Genomic DNA, 27,546 nt, shown 5'->3' with positions numbered 1-27,546 from the left:
CGGGAGCCTGGTGAAGGGTGGCGAATACGGGACGGGGTGGTGATGATGGACAGGGGGGAGGCAGCCGACTCGTCACAATATATATATATATATATATATATATATATATATATATATATGTATATATATATATATATATGTATGTATATATGTTTATTTTTATTTTTATTTTTTTCATTAATACTTTTATTGAGCAAGAATACCTTAAATTGATCAAAAGTGACATTAATGACTATAATGTTACAAAAAATTCTGTTTTAAAGAAAAACTATTATTTTTGCCTTTCTACTTAAATAATCCTGAAAAAATGTATCATGGTTTCAACAAAAATATTGAGCAGCACAACTCTTTTCAGCATTAAGAAATGCTTCTTCAGCACCAAATCATCATATTATGATTTCTGAAGGATCATGTTTGAACGGTTGTGTATATTTAAAATATATTCCTTCACAGGTCATCATAGAGGGGTATAATTTAAAAACTGAATTACAAACTGAATTTACTTAGAAAGAATGTTTGTGCTAAAACAATTAGCAGTGCTGTTTTGTGTATATGTCTGTTTTTATGATTTTGTTTTCCTCTCTTTGCAGGTTCTTTCAGAGAGCAACACTTCTCGAGGACTGGCGTATCGCATCTTCCCATCATCTTCTCGTCAGTCACCTGAGATCAAACCCAGCGGGCTAGGTGGGAATTACATTTCACTTGTGTTGTTTTCATGTAGCACATCTCTTCTGTCATTGGTCTCGTTGGAAAAACCTCTTAAGTGACCCGTCCCAGTTGACCGTTAAACGCATTTGTTTCTGTTTAGCTCCAATGACACAGTTCAAGGACTCTGCTCAAGTTTATTTAAATCATGTGCGTCGGAAATGCGTCCATGCTGCCAGTAGTGGTCTAAATATGGCTGCTGGCAGGGCCTTCTCTGCTATTCTTGTCCATACTATTTCTATCTCCATAGAACATTTACAAGGTGACAATGCAGTGTTTCGTTGGCTCGACATTGCATAATGTTTAGAGATTGTGGCTAATGTTGTTTGCACCTCACTAAACCATTAAAGCATGATTTGCAGATCGCTATTTTTTAACTAAGTGCATGTTGCATTTGGCATGTCTTTCATTTGAGCTTTTAAACAAGTGCTGTTTTTTTTCAGTACTACCCTCTAGTGGTTGCAGTTAGTGATGTGCTTTTGTTCTTTTAGACCCGCAGTCCTTAAATTACATTTGTCAGTTTTTCACCCACCTGCACTGGTAATATATTTATGTTCCCTGCAGAAGACCAGCAGCTTAACTGGGTTTTCTATAAAAAAAAAGTTCTCTGTATGCCTTGCCTGGAATAGAGCTTAAAGGAAAAGTTCAGCCAAAAATGAATGTCAAAAATGGGTCAGTGAAAAATAAAAGTGTCCCAGAAGACAAAATCCTTTAAAAATCTATTTTGATATGCTTGTGCAAAGTTATCTGCATTCGTTTTGGTTTAAAATGGTTCTGAAAAACGTATAGGATTTTTAACAAACATTTGCATTTAAGTACTTAATTTAATAAGAATTTAATAATTGTGAAAAAAAAGTACAAATTATAAACTAAAATAATAATAATAACAAACACATTCCAAACTTAGCCTAGTAGTTATTTTTTTAGGATAAATATTTTATTATCTATTATTATCTATAAATATTCTATTAATTAATAAACTTTTATGTTTTAATTAATCATTTAAAATGTAAGTTTTTTGCATTTAGACTTCATCTTGGCAATTTTTGTTTTCTATTTCTTATAATATTTTAACATTTATTATATAATATATTTAAAATAATAATATAATATTTATTTACATATTATACTTATTAATATAAAAAGAGTATTATAAAAATATAATTATAAAGTAAAAAATAATTTATAGTAAACTTTTGAATATTTGAATAATATTCTGAAAAATATATATTAAAGATTGCACTATACTACATATTCTTTTCAAAAATTTCATATTTTTTTGACAGTTGTGTTACCATTTTACTTTATGCCCTAAAAAAAAATATATATATATATATATATACAGTGGCGTGAAAAAATGTTGGCCCCTTTCCTGATTTTTTTATTTTTTTTGCATGTTTGTCACACTTTAATGTTTCAGATCATCAAACAAATTTAAATATTAATCAAAGATAACACAAGTAAACAAGTTTTTTATTATGAAGGGAAAACAAAATCCAAACCCACATGGCCCTGTGTGAAAAAGTGCTTGCCCCTAAACCTAATAACTGGTTGGGCCACCCTTAGCAGCAACAACTGCAATCAAGTGTTTGCGATAACTTGCAATGAGTCTGTTACAGCGCTGTGGAGGAATTTTGGCCACTCATCTTGGCAGAATTGTTGTAATTCAGCCACATTGGAGGGTTTGACCTTTTTAAGGTCATGCCACAGCATCTCGATAGGATTCAGGTCAGGACTTTGACTAGGCCACTCCAAACACTTTTTCACACAGGGCCATGTGGGTTTGGTTTATTTTCCCTTCATAAAAAAACCCTTCATTTAAAAACTGCATGTTGTGTTTACTTGTTATCTTTGTTTAATAATTAAATTTTTTTGATGATCTGAAACATTAAAGTTTGACAAACATGCAAAAAAATATAAAATCAGGAAGGGGGCCAACACTTTTTCACACTTTTTTTTCACTTTTTTTTTTTTTTTCGGGCATAAATTTAGTTATTTAATGTAAATGTAAAGTTATTTACATTTTAATTCAGAAATGTTTTAGAATAGATCATTTAATTTTTGGGTGAACTATCCTGATAACTTCATATGTGGAGCTGCATGTTCACTTGTGAAAACTAACCACTACTAACCATCGCCACCTCCCCTCCCCATCGCTCCACCCCACGGTCTCCCTCCGCTCCCACACGCAGGCGCCCAGTGTGCGGGCCTCTTCAGTGCCTCCTTCCCCAACCTGAGAGACCTAGCACGAGTTCCCCGCAAAAAGCCCTCCTCGATCAGGAGTCTGTCTTCTCAAACCGGTATGTCCTAAACACACACGCACATAAACACACACACACGCACAGGGTTATAACGTACCCAAGCCACCTTTGACCTGAAGATTCAAATTATCACAAACGTCCCAGCAAACAATTCTTCTGGATAACGTCCAGATGTTCCCATTTTACTTCACTCAGTGCAGCAAATAATGTCGATTAGCATTCATTAATCCTACTTTGTCCTAGTGGCTTTTTTTCAGCATACTTCATACTTGAAATTTTAGTCTAGCCTTCAAAAACATCCCAAATCAAGTCATTACACACAGCTGGAGCTGTTCCAAAACTATTTGCGTCTAGCTGTTTATCCATGTCTCGTAGGAAAATTAGGTTTCCACAGTTACCGAATAATGTTATAACTAATCGTTTGTCACCTTTGCTACCTCCAAACTGCTTATTTGTATGCTGCATGTGCATGTAAACAAACATTTGTTTCATAATTTGCTAAATTGCTCAAATTTGCAAGCTTTTTTATGCAAAAGGGAAACATTTTAGTGTCCTATGACACTTCTGAAAATGTGTTTGTGATGGATAATATCCATGGCAACACAAATTATTGCTTTTACCACAATCTCTAACTGATATTATGGTTATTTTCAAAACATTTATTGGAAATTGCACTCCAATTTCATATGTGGAAACAAATGCATTTTCTCTGTCCCCGTCATGATTAAATACATTATTTGAAGTGAATTATTTATTATTAGTATTCTTGTTTTATTATATTTATTTTTATTATTAATAGTACTAATTGAAATGAATATTCACCCCTCACTTTCTTAGCAGCATTAATAGTTTTGTCCACAGGGTGTTGCTGTGTCTCTGAGATATAGAGGATCACCTTGTGTAAGACATTTGAAATAGCACCCAAAATATTGCCATGTCATGCTGCATCCAAAAGGATGCTGTAGCACAGAGAATTCTGGGTAGTTTATTGTGACATCTGTTGTTGTTGTTGTTGTTTTTTTACTCAATCTCCACATTCAAGGGCAACATCTGGCCCCACTGTTACTTTAACCTGCTTGTTATAGATGGTTTTACGACGAACAGAAAGATTGCATGATGGTGGGAGGATTAAAAATGCTGGTGGTTTTGAGTAAAAGCGAAAGCTCACGAGGGGCGCAGTGACACGAGTAATGCCGAATGCTTCTTTTATCTCCTCAGAACTGCTCTCTATGCCGGCAGTAAAGAGATTTTCTGTGTCGTATGCCAGGCATCCGACTAATGGTATGTTTGGAGTTTTTGAGTTAGTGTTTTTTTGTTGAAACTCTCCTGCATGCCCTCTGCTGCTGCTAGTCTTCGTAATTTAGCACCGTTTGTGATTTTTGTTTAATTTACTTTATAAATCGGGAAGGCTTTTCTTCATCTTTTTCATATAGATTCACAAGACACACCCATCTTAATTAATTTCTCCTTCTGATTGGCTAGATGCATGCGTTGTGTACCGAATATATCACTCTGGATATATTGCCGTTTGTGTGGGAAAACGTGTGAACACCTTTCATGTTGATCCACTTGATTTAGAAATGGTTAACCCTTCCACCACCATTACTACTTTAATGATCACATGGCATATGCATTACGTCTTCATTGCAAAATAAATAATAGTCTTAATCAATATTCTTTGTTAACTGTTTATTGAATTTTATTCTGTGGAACAGTAGTACAAAACAAAAAGCAGCTGTACAAATTTAGAACCCACCCCAACTCATCTCACCCCCTGGTAGACTTAAAAAATAAATAAAATAAAATAAAAATAAGTAAATAATAATAATAAAAATATATTAATTAATATTAATAGATAACAATAAAATATTTTTTTTACAAAGATTTTAGAAAAGAAGACATTAAAAGCTGAATGCCATGAATGAACAGTTTTCACGTTAGATCCATGTATACGAGAAGTAGAGAGTTCCATCGAGATAATGTCCAACAAATACACAGTCCAGGTTCGTCTGTCCATTGTGTGAGGAGGATTCCAACGGTTGACCAGCAATTTTTTTGCTGCTGTGAGAGCAGCTAACAGTAAAGATCTTTGCTGGACGAACAAGGTGAAGTCCCAAAAGTCATTCATTACAAAAAATGGCGCGGAGTCAAACATATCTCAGTACTCAACAAATATGATAGGTCCAGTGAGAGCTGAGTCCAAAAAGGTGAGAGAGAGGGGCACTCCCAAACAAAATGCAAAAACGTGCCTAAAACTCCTTGGGAACAGAGATTACACTTAGGAGAAGACGACAGATTCATATAAAAACTTTTCATTGGAGTCAAGTTTCATGGAAGAAAATAGATAAAGGTTTGTATGAATGCTCAAGAAGAAAGAGATAGATGACTGAAGCAGAGAAGGGAGATTCCTCAGAAGGAAGGATTAGTTTGTGCAAAGGGTGAACAGACAGTTAAGAGTTCCAAGGCACCCCATACGCCCGTAGGGCCGATCTAATACGATCTAATCAAATACATAAAAAAGGAGGTGCCTGGCAGATTATATTGAGTTTTAAGATTCTGGAAGGATTTTAAACTACTATCCTCATAGATATCTCTCAGAGTGTTTACTTTACTATGAGTCCATTGCGGACAATGAAATGGACTACTGCCTGACTAAAGGTTATTATTGTGGAAAATAAGGGAATGCCTAAGCCATTTTGTAACTAGTTGTGAATGTCTTTCAACATCCCTCCATGTGGCGAGGAGGTGGGTTACAATGGGACCAAACCGAGATTTACACGGCCTAAGCGGAACTCCTGAAAAAACAAGATGCATCAATTTATACGGATAAACGATAGATTCATCAATTGCTCTCCAAGACACAGAAGCGTCAGGATCAAACCAAACTGCTAAAGGGCAAAAGGAAAAGGCTTGAGCATACAGTCTAAAATTAGGGAAAGAAAGACCTTCATGTAATCTACATCGTTGTAAGGTAGTCAGTTTAATACGAGGACGTTTCCCATCCCATATATACCGTGAAACACATGCATCTAGTTTGTTCCAGTAGCCAACCGGTGGAGCGAGAGGAATCATGGAAGAAAATAAATTAATACATGGGAGAACATTCACTTTAATCACCGATATACGGGCCTGACAAGAAGTAGACGAGACCAATTTTCCAAATCTGTGGATACTTTGGCTAGAATACCATTATAGTTTTTTGAGACAATTTCCTGCAGGGAAGGAAAAACATCTATCTCCAAGTACTTAAAGTTTTGAACCAATGGAATAGATATAGAAAGGGACATGGAATCAATTTTAGAATTGAGGGGAAGTAAACATGACTTACTCCAATACATTTTAAACCCTGAGAGAGATCCAAAATGGTCAAATAAATTCAGCACATGAGGAATAGAATGTGACGGCTTCTCCAAAAACAATAAGATATCATCAGCAAACAAAGAAATATGATGATGAGTATTCCGTATATTTATGGGAGAAATAGTTTCAGATTGTTGGACCGCTTGAGCTAAGGGTTCCAAGGATAGGGGCGAATAACAGAGGAGAAAGCGGGCAACCCTGACGAGTACCTCGATGTATAAAGAATGGGTTAGAGTGAACAGTACCTGTGAGAACAGTGGCTGCTGGATTGGCGTTCAGAACTTTTATCATATTTATGAAACTCGATCCCAGACCCAGATGCTGTTGAACCGCCCATGAATAGTTCCATTCTAGCTGGTCTAAAGCTTTCATCGCATCTAGAGATAATACTGCGCATGGGGAGGACAAACTATTAGTTGAATTAATAATATTAAATAATCTGCATAAGTTATCCGAAGCTGTGCGAGATCTAATGAATCCTGTTTGGTCATGATGAACTAGCCTATTCATAAATTTATCTAGACGACGAGATAGTACTTTAGCATATAATTTAACATCAGTCCCTATCAAAGAAAGTGGCCGGTAACTAGAACAGGAAGTCGGATCTTTATCTTTTTTTAACAAGAGAGAAATAACAGCTATATTAATAGATGGGTGAAATGAGCCTTGAGTAACTGAAAAATGTGTCATATCTAACATGAGGGGGCCTAAATCTGACGAAAAAGTAGTATACACTTCGATTGGAATGCCATCTAGGCCGGGGATTTCCCCTCGTTCATAGATCGAATTGCTGACTCCAGCTCCTGAAGAGAGATCGGTTCAGCCAGGTATTCTGAATCTGAATCTGACAGCCTAGGTAAATCAAGAATGGACAGAAAAGATGCAAAAGAGTTAGGGTCACCATCAGCAGAAGAAGTGTATATAGAGGTATAGAGTAAAAAGAGTGAAAGGCCATATTAATGTCATTTGGGTCTGTCATCATGAGCCCAGATTGGGATTTCACAGTTGAAATATTAGCAAATTTTTCATTGTTGAGTGATCTTAGGGCTAAAAGGTGGCTTGGTCTACGCTCTTGAAAATATTAATTGTGCCTGGATCTTTGAATCAGGAATTCTGCCCTGGATCTCAGTAATGAATTGAGTTCAGACCTAACCGCCATGATTTTACTGAGTGTATTGTCTGAGAAACAACGCTGATTATCTCTAGTCAGATTCTGGAGCTGTGATTCCAGTTCAACTATCTTTTTGTGTCGGTTTTTCTGAAGGAAAGAGGCATATGAAATTAAGTTATTCCTTATAAATCCTTTAACTGCATTCCAAAGTGTTCGAGGATCATCCACTGAACCTTGGTTAATTTCAATAAACTCAGCAAATTTATTTCTGAATTGACTGCAAAAGTTTTCATCCTGTAACAATATAAGGTTAAATCGCCATCTAGTGACGAAATGGCCGAGGGGTCAAAGATAACCTGCACAAATTTCCATCATGATCCCACAAAGATCGGCATCACGGACAGCTGAAGATAAAGAAGTAGAAATGAAAATATAGTCAAATCGCGAATAGGATTTATGAGTAGCAGAAAAGAAAGTGAAAGACTTAGCAGAAGGGTTTAATAAACGCCAACTGTCCACCAACGAGGATGAGGTTACACATTGCCAAAGTTTGTCAGAACACAAAGCTTGAGAGTGTGATTCCTTTGGTTCAGATCTATCTAGGATATGCAACATTACAGTATTCGTATCTGCACCGAATACAATTTCGAAATCTGAAAACTTCAAGAGATAGGTTGACAAAACAGAGAAAAAAGTAGGGTCAGGAGTACAAGGGGCATAAACTGAGAGAAATACAATATTCCTTTTCTCCACTATTGTTTTTATGTGTTATTCTACCATTTGTATCACAGCCTTTCTCTAAAATAGTAATATTTGAGATATGAGATATATGAGATACCACTTCATAAAACTTATTATTACACCTGCGTATATCCTCCTCTTTCAAATTGGATTCTTGAACTAAAACTATATCAGTCTTTCTCCTTCGCAAAAAATCCAGAAAACGTACGTTTGTGAGGGCCATTTAGCCCATTAATATTACAACTCCGAATATTAAGGTCAGTCATAGGTATCAAACAGAATTACTGCATAATACAAGTTTGAAAATAAAACCAGTCGAGTCTACCATTAAACCACCCCCACCCTCCCCGTTACCATTCTAAAAAACATAAACACTCCCATGAACTATGGCAGATCAAACCAAGAACAAACCTTGATTTGCCAGCACCCCTTAACATGGTCCGTGGCGTCAACAAAACCTGCACATTACTGTAGCACCGGCATTTGGCCCCATAGTTACATATTGACTAGGTAGTATTTCTATTTAAGAAAAAAAAAGAGAAGAGAGATAAAGAATACGACTAAAACAAATAAAATATCATAATCAGTAAGTGATACTGTATGCACATTGAACTATGAATTAAGAAGTGAACATTAAAGTGAACAGTGAAAGACACAGTCACCTAACCATTTAGAGCATCTCTTCTCCGATTAGACAGCAAATGTCCAGCTGGAGTTCACTGAGAGTTGGTGGATGAATGGGATCTGTGAAAATCTCTTGCTTCTTCTGGGGAGTGTAGCATTTTAGGTTCACCTTGATTGAGAATGAACTTCAGCGTTGCAGGATAAAGGAGAAAATTCTGAATGTCAGCTTCTCTCATTTCCTTCCTAATTGGCGCAAATGCACTACTACTTTTTGCGGTGACCGGAGAAAAATCTGGAAAGAAAGACAGCGTTGCTCCGTCGGAAGTTTTCACCGGGGCATGAAGTCTGGCGGCCCGCAGAATGAGCTCCCTGTCCGTGTACCGCAGCAGTTTAAAGATGAAAACCCATGGTTTAGCGCGATCTGAGGAGAGCCTTGTGTACATGCGATGCGCTCGCTCCACTTCAACCTCTTTGCCCGCCAGAGACGGGAGCCACGTCGGTAGCGATCTTTTTGCACTGTTGATGTCAATTATTTCATTTGTTATTAATATTGTAATATATTTAATTATTTGAATAATTTTTGTAATTTTGCATCAGTAGCATTTTTGCATTGTCGATGTTAGTGTATTTATTATTAATTATGACATTTAATTACTTTTATGTAATTATCAATTATAACAAAATCAATAGCATTTTGCATGGTTGATGTCCATAATTGTATCAATTATTAATTTTGTAATTTATATAATTAATCTTTGTATAATTATTAAGTACTGCAGTTTGACATCCGTAGCATTTTTGTGTCCATAATTTATTAATAATTAATTTTGTAATTTAATTAATCACTGTTTGTTTAAATAATTAGTTTTAATTGTTACAAATTATTGTTTCTTTTATTAATTTTAATTATTCTCATTTATTTCGGCTGCTTTTTCAGTCTAAAACAGATATACCTACACTATATTGGTTAGATTATATTTTGCATTATGCAGTAATATATTTATGCTCTTTAAAAATTAGTTAACAGAAGCGCACGAAAAAAGATTATTGCTGCTTGTTATAGCGGACTTTGTATGAATGACTCATGTTCAATTCAATGTTATGAAACTTCAGGAGTGTTTGCATGCACTGTGAAACCTAATCTATTCAAATGTTTCATTCAAGTACAAACAGCATAATTTGAACGCTAGTTGATAATGCAAAGAGCTTTGCTCAATCTTTAGGCTCTGTTTGGAGAGTCGGCTTCTTACAGGGACACTAATTGCACTCTAGTTGCCTCTGAAAATAGTTGTAGGTCCTGACAAAACCAAAAACATTAATTTCAGCTCATTAATTGTATGTTGCTGAGTCACTGGCAAAAACATCTCAGCAGGGGTTGAGGCAGAGGATCCTCATTGCTGTGTGCTGCAGTGGCCTCTCCTTCCTCCTCCTCCTCCATCTCTGTCATCCCTTTGTTCCCCCTCAACCTGCAGAGTGTTTAGTTCCCTCCCGAATCCCTACGGCCCACACCATCCCTCCTCTATCTCTGCCACATCTTTGCATACCTCATCCCTCTCCCTCCTGTCCCTCCTACTCTCCCTCCTCTTCCTCCTGATACTCAGTGTTTTCCTCTTGTTTCGCAGTGGATTTGAATTATTCTTATCAATCTGACTCTCCATCCCCAATAATTAACAGTATAACTAACAAACAAAGCAACAGTGACATATTTTCATAAAATATTGACATTTTATTCATAAAATTCACAAATTAGAAATGAATAGTACTTTAATTCCTGTTTTTTAAATTGTAGTAATATTAAATAAAAGTATATACGTTATGTACTTATTTACTTTTTTATAAATTAATTAATAATACTTTTAAAAAATAACACTACTCCTTACCTTCTTTCTTCTCCTCTGCTTTACAGTATTTATAACTTCTTTCTTTCTTTGATAGTTGATAGTTAATTGATAGAGGAAAAGATAGAAAGGAAAGAGTAATGCGTAAAGTACTGTTTTCCCAGAATTGCTGTCCCTGGACATTTGTTATCCCTCTCTGTTGTTAACCTTCACCTCTTGCATCCATTCAGTCCTTTTTGCCCTCATCATTTTCTCTCTCCTGTAGCGCTCTTAGATGAGCATCAGGTGGTAAAGCTGTTAGCTGGGCTCCATCACCTACACTGCTGCTCCTACCACCTCCGCCTGTTCCGTGCTGGCCAGAAACCCCCAGAATACCTCTCTGGTCAGCACTCTTGTCACTTGCTCAGTCCTTCCCCTGCTTTTGAGTCTTATTACTTCATTTTTGATGTACACATGCAAAGTGTGTGATGCTTCAGCTTATACCAAAGCATTACAGTTATCTGCTATGCTGTTTTATCTGACTTCTTGCTCTTCTTCACTCAATGACGTTTCTTTCTTTGTGCTATATAACATCTCTGTTCCTCTTTTCTTACCGCATGCCTGTACATATGGCTTGGTGAATGTGAAGATCACTTGCTTATGTAGACGTCTACATAGAGTAAGTACAATGCTCTTGCAGCTTTTTACATGTTTATTAGAGTAATTTGATTGATGAAATGTTTCCATTTCCCAAGGTAGAAAAATTATTCACAAGAGGCCTGTAGTTACATTTACTTTACCACCATTATTGAGTGTTCTCATGCTTTGTGCCCTAATACCCTCTTAACCATGGTAAAAATCAATGTAACAATCAAATCAGTGACCTCCAGTATTGTTTTTATAAATCTGTAGAAACCAAATTACTGATGTTCAATATAAAAAATTATTTCAAATAATTGCTGTTCTTTTGAACTTTCTCTTCATTGAAGAATACTGAAAAATGCATCATGCTTTCCAAAAAATATTAAGCAGCACAACTGTTTTCCACATAATAATAATAATAAGAAGAAGAAGAAATAAATTAATGTAAAATAAAATAAATTATATATTAAAATACAAAATAGAAAAATACATAAAACAGAATATACGGTATCTCACAGAAGTGAGTACACCCCTCACATTTTTGTAAATATTTTATGTGACAACACTGAAGAAATGACACTTTGCTACACTGTAAAGTAGTGAGTGTACAGCTTGTATAACAGTGTCCCCTCAAAATAACTCAACACACAGCCATTAATGTCTAAACCGCTGGCCACAAAAGTGAGTACACCCCTAAGTGAAAATGTCCAAATTGGTCCCAAAGTGTCAATATTTTGTGTGGCCACCATTATTTTCCAGCACTGGTTCCAGTAATCCATGTCCTTAGTCTGCTTGTCTTCAGCAAACTGTTTGCGGGCTTTCTTGTGCATCATCTTTAGAAGAGGCTTCCTTCTGGGACGACAGCCATGCAGAGCAATTTGATGCAGTGTGCGGCGTATGGTCTGAGCACTGACAGGCTGACCCCCCACCCCTTAAACCTCTGCAGCAATGCTGGCAGCACTCATACGTCTGTTTCCCAAACACAACCTCTGGATATAACGCTGAGCACGTGCACTCAACTTTGGTCGACCATGGCAAGGCCTGTTTTGAGTGGAACCAGGGCTTGACGCTTACCTTTTTCACAAGGAGCACATGTGCTCCCAAGTTGAAAAATTTAGGGGCGCAATTAAAAATTTTCTAATTATGTGTTTTAGCTTAATAAGGGGATATAAAGAGACATTTACAAGCACAATTATTTAAATGATCAGAATACAGAAAGTACACAAGTTTTTTAAATAATTTTGCTTCAGACTGTATTCAATAGGCTAATTATGTAATTAGTTGTAGTCCTATTAAATTGTATGTACATTAGGTATGTGACAGTATCAAATTTTCACAATAGTCATTGAGGCTTTTGTCAAGGTATGTGTTTTTTTTTTTATCACAATATATAATTTCGAAGTGAAAAAAAAGTGTTGTCCTCCTAGCAGGTTAAATAACTTTATTAAAGATATTTTACTGAAGAAAGACTTTATTTAAAATAATACACAAAAACAAAGTAAACAAGTGTTTCAAGATTAAAGTGCAAAAGATTGTTCAAATGAACGAAAGAACAATAGGTAACACTTTACAATAAGGTCCCATTTGTTAACATTAGTTAAAGCAGGTTAACATTAACAATGTGCAATAGCTAATTGTAGCAGTAGTTAATATTCTTTGTTAATCTTGATTAATAAAAATACATATTAATGTTTGCTCCATGGAATAATATTAGCAGACACAACTTTTGATTTTATAATCTATTATTAAAAGTTGAAATTAACATGAAAATGATTAATAAATGCAGTCATTGTTTTTTCATGTTAACTAATGGAACCTGTTAAATGTTGCTGAACAATAATAATAACAACAAATCAGTCAATATATAGATAGGCCATGTTTTAAGTAAAAAAAAAATGTTTGAAAATAAATAGTTCATTAAGTCTTTAAGTATTAATTATTTGGTGTTATTGTGAAGACTCAAGCGAATATAAATATCTAAATGACTGTGAAACATTATTTACACAGGAAAGTAGCGCAGCTGCTTTGTTTACAGGGTTAACAGCAGCGTCAGCACCCTCTAGTGGAGAGTGTGCGTCATTCAGCTCCGCCTTTCTTCTCGTGTGCTCATTTAAATTAAACCGTTGCCTTTTTAAAGTTCACTAATCATATGAGGTTGTATCGCTATTTTTCCATAAATAAACTGAAGAAATTAATACATTTGTTACTGGCTACTGTATAAGTTAGGCTGTTTTGTATTTTGTATTGTATTCGCACTCATGCTCCTAAATACATTTTCCAGTTCGCACACATCTATTTTTAGTCGCAAATGTTAGTGAAATGCTCGCATTGTCGAGCCCTGAGTGGAACCTGTCCTGTTAAACCGCTGTATTGTCTTGGCCACCGTGCTGCAGCTCAGTTTCAGGGTCTTGGCAATCTTCTTATAGCCTACGCCATCTTTACGCAGAGCAACAATTCTTTTTTTCAGATCCTCAGAGAGTTCTTTGCCATGAGGTGCCATGTTGAACTTCCAGTGACCAGTATGAGAGAGTGAGAGCGATAACACCAAATTTAACACACCTGCTCCCCATTCACACCTGAGACCTTGTAACACTAATGAGGAGAGAAAATGGCTAATTGGGCCCAATTTGGACATTTTCACTTAGGGGTGTACTCACTTTTGTGGTTTAGACATTAATGGCTGTGTGTCGAGTTATTTTGAGGGGACAGCAAATTTACACTGTTATACAAACTGTACACTCACTACTTTACATTGTAGCAAAGTGTGATTTCTTCAGTGTTGTCACATGAAAAGATATAATAGAATATTTACAAAAATGTGAGGGGTGTACTCACTTCTGTGAGATACTGTGTGTATGTATATATATATATATATATATACAGAGCTGGGTAGTAACTGATTACATGTAATCTGGATATATACACACACACACACACACACACACATATATATATATATATATATATATATATATATGTGTGTGTGTGTGTGTGTGTGTGTATATATCCAGATTACATGTAATCAGTTACTACCCAGCTCTGTATATATATATATATATATATATATGTTACGTAATCAGATTCCAAAAATTAAGTACTTGTAATCAGAGTAAATTACATTTTAAAGTATTCGTAATCAGACTACAGTTACTTTTTTATGGATTACATGATTACATATTATTCACACAATAGCAATAAATTATTCATAAATCATTGATTCCCCCTAATTTCTCTTTTTCATTCTCACATGTCTGTGTGTGTGTACGTACGTACACATACATATATGTACGTACGTACACACACACACACACACACACACATATATGTACGTACGTATACACACACACACACACATATATGTATGTACGTACAGTACAGTACAGTGCCCTCCAAAAGTATCGGATCAGTGAAGACAAAATTGCTCTGTTGGCTGTGGAGTCAAAACATTTAGAAATATGATTAAAAGATGAATAAGAGACAAAACTACAGAATGCCACATTTTATTATTGGGTGATTCAACTCATAGATGTTTTACCAGCTAAGAAGTTCAGCACTTTTAGAGTTTCATCCCTCTATCTGATGTGAGCATAAGTATTGGAACCGTTGCCTCACAGGTCTTTCTAAGTGATCAGCTGTGTCCTGTTGCATTAATTCTTCAGATATTAAAAGCAGGGAATGTGTCGTATCAGTTATATCTATTACTTCTGTATTCTGAATCTTTCATTCGATGATGACACACAAACCAGGATGAAGACGAGGGAGCTGACTTTGAGAGAAAAGCAAGCAATTTGGATGCTAAAAGAAAAGAGGAAGTCAGTTAGAGCTCTAGTGAAAAACAAAGGGCATGGAGAAATCAAGAGTTTGGAAACCACCAGCAACCAACAACTACCTGATCGGCTGAGAAAACAACAGTAGTTGATGACAGACAAATCATAAAAGCTTTGTAAACGGACCATAAAAGACGTGTCTGTAAAATCACCAACAACTTCCAGAAAGCTGGGGTGATGCTCTGACAATTTACTGTCCTCAGGAGACTTTGACAGAATTACAGATGCTACACAGCAAGATGCAAACCTCTGACCAGCACCAAAAATAGAAAGGCAAGATTAGAGTTAGCAAAAAAGGTGAGTCAGAAGAGTTTTGTAACTGTGGTTATGGACCGATGAGACAAAGATGAACCTTTATCTAAGTGATGGGAAAGCAAAAATGTGTAGAAAAAAAGGGAACTGCAATGATCCCAAGCATACAGCCTCATCTGTAAAGCATGGTGGAGGTGGTGTCATGGCATGGGCATGCATGGCTGCCTCTGGAACAGGCCCTCTCAACTTTACTGATGATTTAATGTATGATGACTGCAGGGCTTGAAAACGAAAATCGGTTTACTCCGAGCAGAATCGATATTTTAACGTTTCCGTTCCTGCGTTCCTCTGTATTATTACCGTTCCGAAAGTGCAAGTTGATTTTTTTAGACTGTATTTTTTTAAATGTTGTAGATTTAAGTAGCAAATGAGAATCGCTAAAATTAATGCGTATATTTTGAGGCAAAGATCTGCATGATTTTCAGTATTGCTTAAGATAATTAAAGCAACAGTATTAACGAAAGAACGTGTAAAAGTATGTATTTGGGGTAAAAAGTATGTATTTGGTGTAAATACTTATTTCATGCAATAAAATGGAAATTAATTATTCAAAAATCATACAATGTGATTTTCTGGAATTTTCTCTCACAGTTGAGGTGTACCTATGATGAAAATTACAGATCTCTCCATTCTTTGTAAGTGGGAAAACTTGAAAAATCGGCAGTGTATCAAGTACTAATTTGCCCCACTGTATATATACATAATATAAAATATAACTTTTTGGAGAGTTATTTTGAATATTAATACACTTCTTTCAAAAACATAAAAAAACCAACTTCTGAATATAATATATAAAAATATTTGTGTAACCTAACCTGTGGAAGGAACATGAATGTGCATCAAACCTTGCTTGTGCCCATAAATCATTCAAAGTTTTTGTATTTTAATTGTATTTTTATTGCGTGTGTTTATTGCATGCCAAATGGTGTGTACAAACTGCATGACTAGATTTGCTAGCCTGGCACACTTGATTTCAGTAGAGTTAAATGAATAACATTTTCCAAACTGTGTATTGTTATTGCTCTTTTGAAACTCAAAATGATTTGTTCATAAATCAGAACTGATTCATTCAGAAAATTCAACTCACTAACTAAATGACCTGCTTGCAAAAGTTCTCAAGTTACACAAGGCCACACAGTTCAATCTGATTACCAACTATTGTAAAGGACAGACATGAACTACAGTGCACCCGGCTTATGAGATAAAGAAACAAAGCTTTTTTTTAATAATATGAAAATCTTTCATATCTTTTAAAGTGCTGAATTAAACTGCTTCTGAGTAACTATGTTCTTTTTTGTCATTATTAAATTTGGAAGCATAACACTTCCATTTACACTTTTTCTCTATCATCATCTAGTTCCATTACCTCTAACCTAAACACATTAGCAAACGAAGAAGTAATTACAATATTTCAATATACTGGGGTCATTAAAGTGTGTTTCTTCAGCATTGCACGTTTTATTTTTTAAATGACAGTTTCTCTAATCTTTTTATTGGTTAAACATGTAAAGCTTCTAATTGGTTTATTAGTCTGCAGCAGTCCGTCCTAATTCTCTCGCCATTAAACTGATAATGCCTTGCAAACGAGATGCAAAACACTTTTTAGTGGACTGAAGTTCTAGAACTTGTTCATTTTCATCAAATTAATTGTAAAGATGTGTCACAACAGGCCAACATGGAACATTGCGATTTCAGTTGCATCATGGTGCTGTTCCATCTTTGAGATTTTCTGGATATCTATTGGCGAAATGGTGTTGGGTGATGTTTGTTTGGCCATGCAGTGCTTGTAGGTCACAAGAGGTTGGCTTCATACTCCGTACAAGAGCTCAGTGTGTGTTAATGGGATATCTGTAATGATAGCTGCCACTGAAAGAGTTTGTGTTGTGGACCATGTGTTGGTGCAGGGTTTGAAGGTTGCTCCTTGGTGCCCTCCATCTATCCACTGGAGACACTGCACAACTCGCTGTCCCTCAAGCAGGTGGACGAGTTCCTCACCACGTTGTGTAAGAACGGAAGTGAGACACAATTCAAGAGGCTCAAATGTAAGTGAAAGAATACTTTGACGTTTTTGATTGTCATGAAATCTATTTTACATTAGGATGTTAATCACACACTTGCATTACTTACACTGAACTGACACCAAACACCAATGTATAGCTATAAACTGCTTAAATTGTCTGAATTGCCACTTACATTTAAAATAGGTCGTAGTGTTTAGGTTCTTTATTGACATCAACGGTTCCATAAAGAACCTTTAACATCCATAGAACCTTTCAATTCCACAAAAAAAATGTATTAGTGGAAAAAGGTTCTTTAGATTTTTAAGATGTTCTTCACACTAAAAATGGTTTTAAACAACTGTTCACTGAAAGATTGTTTGGGGAAACCAAAAATGTTTCTTCTGTGACATCGCTGTAAAAACATCCTTTTGGAACCTTTATTTTTAAGTGTATAATCTTTTTTAATCTTTAGCCCTGTCTGCCATGTTTGAGTCACACTCCCAGCCATCCATAGATGTTGATAATCAGGAGACGCCAATATTAACCCCGGTCCGGAACCAACCAGCTTCACAGTCTCTCTGGTGTGAGTATACTTCACTTTACCATCATATACAACCACTTTATTAGGTACACCTTGTTTGGACCTTCTTTTGCCTTCAGAACTGTCTTAATTCTCCATGGCATAGATTCAACAAGTTGCTTAAACATTCCAGAGAGTTTTTTGTCCATAATGACATGATAGCATCATGCATTTGCTCCAGATTTGTTGGCTGCAATCCATGATGTGAGTCTCCCGTTCCACTGTATCCCAAACATGCTCTGTTGGATTGGGATCTGGTGACTTTGGAGGCCATATGAGTGTCGTGAACTCACTGTCATGTTCAATAAACCAGTTTGACACAATTTGAGCTGTTGTGACATGACACATCTGCTGTAAGTAGTCATCACAAAATGGATATGCTGTGGTCATAAAGGACATGGTCAGCAACAATACTAAGTTAAACCCTAGAGATGGTTGTTTGTGTGTGAAAATCACAATAAATCAGCAGTTTGTGAAATACTTAGACCAGCCTGTCTGGTACCAACAACCGTGCCATGTTCAAAGTCTCTCACATCACCTTTCTTATGCTCTGTTTGAACTTCAGCAGATCATCTTGACCATGTCTGCATGCCTAAATGCATTAAGTTGCTGCCATGAGATTGGCTGATTACATATTTGTATTAAGGAGCAGTTGAACAGGTGTACCTAGTAAAGTGTTTGGCGAGTGTTTGACATGATATTGTCATCTTATAACTGTCATCTTATAACTGTCCTACAAAGTTTATAAAAAAATGACTTCCAAATTGTATTCAGAGGCTGTTCAAAATAAGAGAAAGTCAGTATAATCTAAGAGGATTGTATATGTTTAAAAAAGTAAGGGCAAGAGCTAATGTAAAAAGTAGGAATAAATGTGATAAGGAATTAAACGATGTAATTCACTTGCAAATTTAAGAAAATGTATAAAATTAAGGTGATAATTATATAACTCGGTATCAATAAATCAATAAAATATTGACGTAATAGCTGGAATGTGTAATTTTGTTGTTCTGTTTGTTTTTAATTATGTATGTACATTTTGGGAAATATTTTTGTAATATTGTTTATCTTGTATTATTTAACTTGGTGAAAAGTGTTGCCCATCAGTTAACTATGTATAAAGGGTAGGCATAATAAGCAAGGCTTCGGCCTACGCCTTTTTCGGTAATTATGTATATTTATTTATTTTGTGAAAAGTTGTCTGTGAGGACCGGAATAAGATGATTGATTGATTGATTGATTGAGTTTGGTTGATTTTATATTATGTTTTTTAAAGATTAGTTTCGAGTGCTGTGATTGATTACTGTGACACAAGCAGTACCAATTGGAATTGCTATTGGTTATTCAGATACTGAAGCCCCACCCCAAATTCACACCATTGGTTGAGCCAGTGTTGTGTTAGGATACAGGATGTTTACTGTAAATTAATATATAAAACGTTATATATATATACTACTGTTCAAAAATGTTCTTCTTTTAAATTAATACTTTTTAGCAAGGATGCATTACATAGATCAAAAGTGACTTTGAAGACATTTATAATGTTTCATAAAATATGTCAATCTTTCTATTCATCAAACATCCAGAAAAAATGTATCACAAGATGTTTTTAAGATTGATAAGTATTTCTTGAGCACAAATGAGCATATATTAGAATGATTTCTGAAGGATCACATGACACTGAAAACTGGAGTGCTGATGCTGAACATTCAGATTTGCCATCATAATAATAAATTAGATTTGAAAATATATGAAAATAGAATAATAATAATTATAATATTGGACACTATTCTTATTTTTACTGTATTTTGAGCAAATAAATGCAGCCTTGGTGAGCACATAAGCAAAAATATTTTCAAAATCTTACAGATCCTAAACTGTTGAACAGTAGTGCATAAATGTTTTCTTTTTAATTAAAATACATATTTTTTCCAAATCAAATTAGATACCATTTCATTTAAAGTAAATTTGATTAAATGAATGATTATGACATTATTCATTTTAAAGGATTTTTTTTGTCAATACAAAAACTACAAATAAAAAAAATTTCTGAAAGACAAGGGCCTTTAACTCTGTGTGTGTTTGTGTGTGCAGACGCCAGTGGCCCTCCCAGTACCGTATCCAGTGCCGGGCCCTCGTCTCCATCTGTAGCAGAGCCCTCATCCAACTTCAGATTCAACAGCGAGTAGAAACATTTTTTACTCTTAGATAAGTTTCACAGTATCTGTTTTAAAGGATTGAGGTTAAGATGTATACGGTCCTAGTTATCTACTTGGAAGCTGCTAATATTGTACTATCTGCACTTCTGCCTGAACAAGACAGAGCCTCTTTGGCTGAGATTCAGCTGATAGTTTGATCTGTCAGCAAATACGGCTCTGAAACCAGTAATTAGCTCTTCCGCTGTACTTCTGAGATCCGGTGGGGTTGGATAGTAATTATGATCCCAGATTCAGCGGCAGAGAGACAGACATTACAGACAATAGTAATTGTCTGTGCATCTTTTCTTTCTTTTTTTTCACCCTACAGAGTAATGCAACTCAAAGAAGCAACTGGACTTTTGTAAGTCCACAAAAAATAGATTTAATGATTCAGATGCCATCGTGTAATTTTAATTGTGCCACTATTTTCTTTTTTTTTAGATGTTTGATTTCTTTTTTGATCATGTGATTTGTTTTTAGATTTACATAAAAATGCTGTATTTTTATTATATGAAATGCAAAGGTATTGTTTGAGAATGATTCAAGGGATAGTTCACTCAAAAATGAATATTCTGTCATCATTTACTCACCCTCATGTCATTCAGAGCCTGTATGAATTTATTTCTTCTGTTGAATATAAAAGATATTTTGAAGAATGTTGGTAACCAAACAGTTGATGGCACCCATTGACGTACATAGTATTTTTTTTTTCCCAAACCATGGAAGTGAATGGCTACCGTCAAATGTTTGGTTACCCACATTCTTCAAAATATCTTCTTTTGTGCTCAACGAAAGAAACTCAAACAGGCTTGGAGCAACTTGAATAACAGAATTTTTATTTTGAGCGGGACCCATCCCATAAAATAGACCTTTCAAGAATGTTCAGCTGTTTGCAATCTGCTGTTTACTCTGTTACTTTGAAAGTGTATTTAATTTTAGACTTGTATTACTTAATAAAATAGCTTTAAAAGTGTCTTTGTCATATTTTTTTACGAATGAAAGGCATCCTCCGAATCACTGTGACTTATATCTGGCGTGATTTGTTGTTCTCTCCGACCTGATTGAGGTTTTGAAATTCAATCTGTGATGCCAGTCTCAAAGATTAATGAGCAAAACATTAATGATGACTCATTCTTTGCCCTCAGCTGTGCTGCTGTGTTGCCATAGCGACGGATTCTCATCACCTTATTGACTTCAGCTGAATGAGTGACTGAACGCCCGTGTGTGTGTGCGTGTGCGCGTGTGTGCGCGTGTGTGTGCGTGTGTGTGCGTGTGTGCATGTTAATGTGGTTTATGAGGACACAAATTTGTATAATGACATGGGTATGACAGAGGTATAACAATATGAAGGTGGTTTATGAGGACACTGCCTATGTCCCCGTAATTCAAAAGGCTTAAAAAACATACTAAATGGTGTTTTTTTGAAAATCTAAAAATGCACAAAGTCGCCTGTGAGGGCTAAGTTTAGGTGTAGGGTAGGTGTAGGGCAATAGCACACACAGTTTGTTCAGTATAAAAACCATTACGCCTATGGAGAGTCCTCATTAACCACAAAAACCAACATGTGTGTGTGTGTTCGTTCTCTGTTAGCTCATTTTCATTCACATGGACACAAATATGCCAAACGTCCAGCGGATATTTTCCCACAGGGACCTGATGGAGTACAATAGTCAAATATAATACAGAGTCGGGCCTTTGAAGTGAATGATAGTGTGTGTATTCGCTTTGCCTAGTTTCAATTGCATAGAAGCTGCTAATTCATTTCGCAATTTATGCGCGATATATAAATTCTGATAGGTTACCGAGACCATTAATCAAATTGAAAAGACAATATCATAAATTGCTCCCACCTCTCTGCCCTAAAATATCACCTGCTGGTAATAAAAGACATCGTCATAGCAACAAGAAGGCCGTTACTCCGAGACGGTGAGCTGGCGAATTAAGACGTGTGCCATCGGCAGGTGCTCAGAGAGACTAGAGGCTAACAACCACTTTAGCTCCTGCCAGAAGATTTTGGAAGAGGTGTGGGATGCTGTTTGAGGTAATGTCAGTGAGAGGAGAAGAAATTGTTCAAATGTTCTGGGTTCAAAGTTCTAGCGACAGTAACGCCATAGATTTCCTCAGAAAACACACACACACACGACAGAAAGAAAGATTCGGTCCTCAGATGGTTAAAGAAACATTTATATTAATTTCGGAGTGTTTAAACTTTAAAAGTGTTAAAGCTTGTTACTGATTTAATTCGTAATTTTCGTTTTTAACTTGTATTATCAAAGCTTCCGCTAACAAAACTAGTCCATTGTACAAAACGAGCCTAGTAACAAAACGATGGTTACATTACAGTAATATTAATACTGAGTCCTCTATTAATAGGCTAATCCGTCCGCTTAAGTAATTTTCAATACAACCAATAACACACTAAGAAACAAGGATGAACGGAAAAAAACGAGTGCTTGTGCAAAATACACAAAAGTAGCGCCAAGTGTGAATGAGCGTTAACTTATAAACCTATAAAGACAGAACTGCTGTGTGCTCCAGTGTTGTTAATCAATGTATATGCTTTCATTGAAGCCATCTGTTCTCATTATTTCATTTTTTAATAGTCAGGTTTAACAGCGGAATTCATGATGAAAACCTCTATGAACTTTTATGAAAATCCCTATGGAAAAAATACTTATGAACCAACAGTGCTGAAACAGTTCCACAAGTTTAAGTGGAAAATAAAATGAAATAATAAAGAGATCCATACAGAAAGAGTTTTCCAAATTTTGATGTTTTTTATTGATGATCACCAGGATGGTTCCCTTTACAGTAAATCAGAAGAAATCTACTTTTGCATTGAGCTTTTAAAGACAGCATGTTGAATATTGCACTAAAGAAGAAGAGAACTAAGATTCATACAGCGCCAAAGAACGAGGAAATATCACAGCATCTTCTTGACAACATCTTAGGGCAAACAGAAGCCAAGCCCAATAATATATGCATATTTCAGAACCATAAAGACAATTAGCTTCAAATATATCTTCTTAAAATAGTTTTAATTCTGATTATTAAACGATTACATTCAGGAGTATAACTAATAAGGTCACATGCAAAGATGGATACGTATACATGACATGGCCAAATGAATCCATCACATGATTATGCATTTGATGTAGAATGAAACTGAACTAATAGAGATTTGTAGAGGTACTTTAAGCAGTCTTTTTTTTACCTTTAGGAAATTAGAATTACAATGACCATAGAACTTTCTTAAAAGAAAGCATTTCACATAAATGACCACGTCAGCTATTTTGATTTATGTACAGGTTACGCCATTTGTTTTCATTTCCGTTTTGGCTTTTTTCAGTGTAAAGTAGGAAACCTCACGACTATAGTGTATTCTGTTTTCAGTATGGTAGTTGTGAAACAGTCCTCTGCAAACAAAAGTTTTTGAATCTTATTTTCAAGAGAGTTATGTATCTGTACTAAAATCAGCAACAGCTGAACATGTAATATTTTGTCATGAGTCACTCACGATTCTAACCAGTTCTTTCTGTGACCCATTTTCTGAGGTTCACTGTTCCATGTGCATATTTTGCTAGTTCTTTGTTCAAGCAGCATCCAGCAAAGCAACTTTTACATTCAAAAATATTATTTCAAGTTAGTGCATTCATCTTTAACACAAAACTAATTTTGTGTAAAGAAATCACAGCTAATCAACAAGACCATATAGTACTTGTTACTAAGGCCAGGTATTTGAAATAAATCACTCATGTTTTCAAATATGAAAATATATCCACACCATACGGCGTACAGTAGAGATTCAGCCCATTTTAACAATCCTTCTAGCAAAAACTAAAAGAATTTGGTCTCAGTGTGGGTTTGCGTACACCGGTGGAATTGGGTGTGATTTTATGAATAATTGTGTATTTAACCAATAAAGTAGTGTAATCTTCAAGGCTTTTTGAGGCGCTACAGCTAAGTTCTTAGGCTTTGACCACCATTGCTAACCTGTGCGTTCTCAGCAAGTAAAAGTACACAAAGACCCTGTCACTTTGACCATCTCAAAGACAACTTCTCTGAGAGAACTTAAATCTAGATTAAAATAACACAAAATTAAGTCTACTGCAATGCTTAATACTGATTTTACATTCAAAAAAATAAAAATAAAAATCAAGACAGACTAAAAACTATCCACTCACTGCGAATGTACTGGATTAGGGTTAGCGGTGCAGTGTTTCAGAGCTTGTTTTCTAACAGGGTGGATGATGGCACTGCTGCCTTTCAAGGACAAAACAATTGTGCATTTACCAATGGGGCCTTGATGTTTTGTTATTGAGGATACGGTTCATAATGTAACTGAAAATTTAGAGCCACGGTCAAATCAAAAGACATATTTCTAATTAGTTTTTCTTGCCTCCAGTGCAAACAGAAACACTAATTGTTAGCTTGTTTTGTAAATGAGATAACTTCAGGTTAGGTTGAATTCATATTTTTCCTATTTGTAAAGATGTAAGCCATAAAAATGCCAATTAATGTATTAATACTAGAAACAAAAGTACTTTCAAAATTGTTCTAGTACTTTAAGAGTATTTGTTCTCAATAACAGACCACCATACAATTTTATTTAGATAATAATTAGCTAAAGTAGTTCTTGTCCACATCTCCAGACCAAGAAACAAATATTGATCAGTCATTTTAATTGAAATTTTTATATATTTTTTTTTTCTCAAATAAATTAAAATTGTACTTAATTTACATGATGATGCCTATCTACCAAACTGACTTAACTTTAGAAAAGTGCAACATAATGTAATTATTATAAACGCCTGCTGTTTGATAATACTCACACTTCTCAATTTAAACTTTAATAGTGTAAACCTAAAGAAGTAAGGCTATACATAATTTCTAGTTTCAGTTAATCCAAAATAAATGTTAGTAGACACATTGTTGCGCCTGTGTATGTATAAGTATGTAATAACTCAGCATTTTCTTTGTCAAACAACACAAAAGGCACATGAGGGTAACCCTCACTGTCTGCTCTCACAGCAACCATGAAACAAATATTCAATTCTGTTGATTAGTCTCTATAACAAATGTCTCTACTGCTACAATTTGATATATAGTGTAATTTCCACCAGTTTCCTTTCAAACAAGTTAAACCTAAAGTGCTTGTGAGCCAGAGAATCTCAGCTTGGGGAAAAAAAATCAGGTCAAGTATTTCAACAACACACAAATAAAACATTCAGCGTGTCACAAGTCTGAACCCTCTACACCAAAATATCAAACAGATTATTTGAAGCGTTATTATTGTTGTTGGTCTTAAAGTGGCCACATTAAATTCCTGTCATATTTTCACTCAAGTAACAAAACATCATGTAATTGGCAACTCTAATGGTGGTCTACTCAGTTAATGGGCAGATGGTATTCAAGCTGCTCGTAATTAATTTGCTTTTGAAGAGATCTAGACCCCAACAGATCCCCAAAACAGATCACTAGATTAATATACTAACAAAGTTTAGTCCAAGCTAGAGAGCAGCATGCTTTAGTACAGTACTTTCAATACTGAAAAAACACAAAACTCTTATTCTTTCAATAACCTTTTGCCTTCTATATCCTGAGTCACATGATCATATTAGAGTCACTCAAAATCTGTCATATCAATGGGTTAGTAGTTTGTAAAGATGCCATCTACTTTGCTTTACTTTTAAAACCATTTACATATATATGTACAGTCTTCACTACTATCACATTATTGAGATAAAACCGCTGGACTGCTTAGATGTTTGAATTGAGAATGATCCATCTTTGTCACCTAAGGGACAGAAATCTTGGATTATGTTTGATATTGTAAATCGGCATTTGAAAGAATTGAGATTTGGCACAAATCCTCTTTGGATTAGCAATTTAGAGTACCGTACAGTTATTTCTTTTTTCACTTATCTGCTGGTATGTGATCTCATGGGGAGACTTGTTTAGCCTCATTGTAACCGTAGCTCACAAGTACTCTGAACTTTTTGTCTGTTCTCAGAGGATGTTTGCTCTAAGGCCTTGTTACCTTATGTTTAAATTATGTTCTCCCAGGCAACTGTGTCTATATGTGGTGTGTCTGCTAAAATTGATGATAAAGGATGTGAAACATTAATCAGATGATGTATTAATTCACAGAGGGCATTTTTTGTGCTTCGAATTCAAATGACAGGCAGGATAAAATCTTGGTCTCTCTAAGTTATGTTAAAGAATATGAGAAAACTCAATGTGCAATGCAACTTTAGCCTACTTGAACAAAATATTATTGTTTCATAGCAGCTAGCTAGTGAACATTCAGTTTTCTGCCAAAGCCTTGCAGATGCAATCAAAAATGTACAATAGATTCAGGACCAAAGCTTATAATAAAGTCCTTTGACAGCACTAGGATTTTGTTGAATTTTTGAGAATTAGAATACAAACTATAAATGGCAGCAGATGGAAGGCTGTGGGTGGAGTAACCCATCTAAACCTAAAATATTAGAAATGAATGGAAAGCTCTAAATAGAAAACCAATTCAAAATTCTATTTTGCAGGCTGGGAAAGATTCATCCTGCATGACCACTGTGCTGCTGCTGGCCAAGACCATTATATTCAGGTCCTGCTGTTTCTCATGGGTCTGCTGATACCAGTCCCGAGTTACCTCTGTGTCATGTGTAGGGATTAAAGTGACCTAGATGAGAAGAAGATGGTCAGATTAACTATGAATTGCAGTTTTTGCTTTCAAGTAAGACCTTAGGACAGGGGTTTTCAATCCTTGCATTAAACAACTTGTTTAATTAATATCTAGAGAGTGCATTTTAACTTTGACAGCCCAGAAAAAAAAAAAAAAAATTTTTTTTTGCATACTTTCTTAGTACCCCCCTTTTTTTTGAAAGTTTGAAAGCCCCTGTTTTAGGGGATTACTATAACAAACATACAAACACATCCATATATTTCATTTTAGTGTAAAGTCAAATCATACCTGTAGATTAGTGCCCCATTGTGCTTTCCCTTCTAGGAGTGCATCTAGAACTGCACGGCTGGGTTCGCCACTGCCTGGGTCATTTCCACTGATGACATAGTATGCTGCTCGCACTCGCTTAAAGAATTCTTGATCAACATTTTTAGCACTGCAGTGGTTGGGAATGTAAGCTAGATCAACGTAGATGGGTGGTCCAGGTGGAGTCCCAGCGCTGGATTTCAGGTTGGAGCCTAAAAGAATATTCCATTGGTTATTTGAACATGTGGTTTAATGAAGAACCATTGCTGTACAGTTGAGATATTTGTCTGGATTTTACTGATATTTCTTCCATATTATGGTTGATTGCTGATAAATGGACAACATAAAAAAATCTGTACTAGTTTGTCTAAATAAATTAA

At 35.4% G+C, this 27,546-nt stretch overlaps 2 protein-coding genes across 3 annotated transcripts in view; one reads left to right on the top strand and one right to left on the bottom strand.

Moving 5' to 3' along the window:
• Positions 1-21,148, top strand: part of LOC306866873 (inositol hexakisphosphate and diphosphoinositol-pentakisphosphate kinase 1-like) — a 44,596-nt gene extending 23,448 nt beyond the window's left edge. The window contains exons 25-29 of one of the 2 annotated variants that reach the window (XM_079412279.1): positions 591-684; positions 2,898-3,005; positions 17,305-17,442; positions 17,873-17,983; positions 20,072-21,148. In XM_079412279.1, coding sequence (XP_079268405.1) covers positions 591-684; positions 2,898-3,005; positions 17,305-17,442; positions 17,873-17,983; positions 20,072-20,166 — 546 coding nt within the window. In that variant the 3' untranslated portion in view covers positions 20,167-21,148. The remainder of the gene's footprint in view (positions 1-590; positions 685-2,897; positions 3,006-17,304; positions 17,443-17,872; positions 17,984-20,071) is intronic. The other variant, XM_079412280.1, reaches the window with a different exon arrangement.
• Positions 21,149-22,929: 1,781 nt separating this feature from the next.
• LOC306867101 (uncharacterized protein) overlaps positions 22,930-27,546 on the bottom strand; it is a 44,601-nt gene continuing 39,984 nt past the window's right edge. Inside the window, exons 6-7 of the mRNA XM_079412622.1 lie at positions 27,149-27,378; positions 22,930-26,857 (exon numbers count right to left, since the gene is read on the bottom strand). Coding sequence (XP_079268748.1) covers positions 26,702-26,857; positions 27,149-27,378 — 386 coding nt within the window. The 3' untranslated portion in view covers positions 22,930-26,701. The remainder of the gene's footprint in view (positions 26,858-27,148; positions 27,379-27,546) is intronic.

This window comes from Barbus barbus (genome assembly GCF_936440315.1).
Source record: "Barbus barbus genome assembly, chromosome: 48".
Lineage (NCBI taxonomy): Eukaryota > Metazoa > Chordata > Actinopteri > Cypriniformes > Cyprinidae > Barbus > Barbus barbus.
This window is presented reverse-complemented; position numbering and strand designations above follow the sequence as displayed.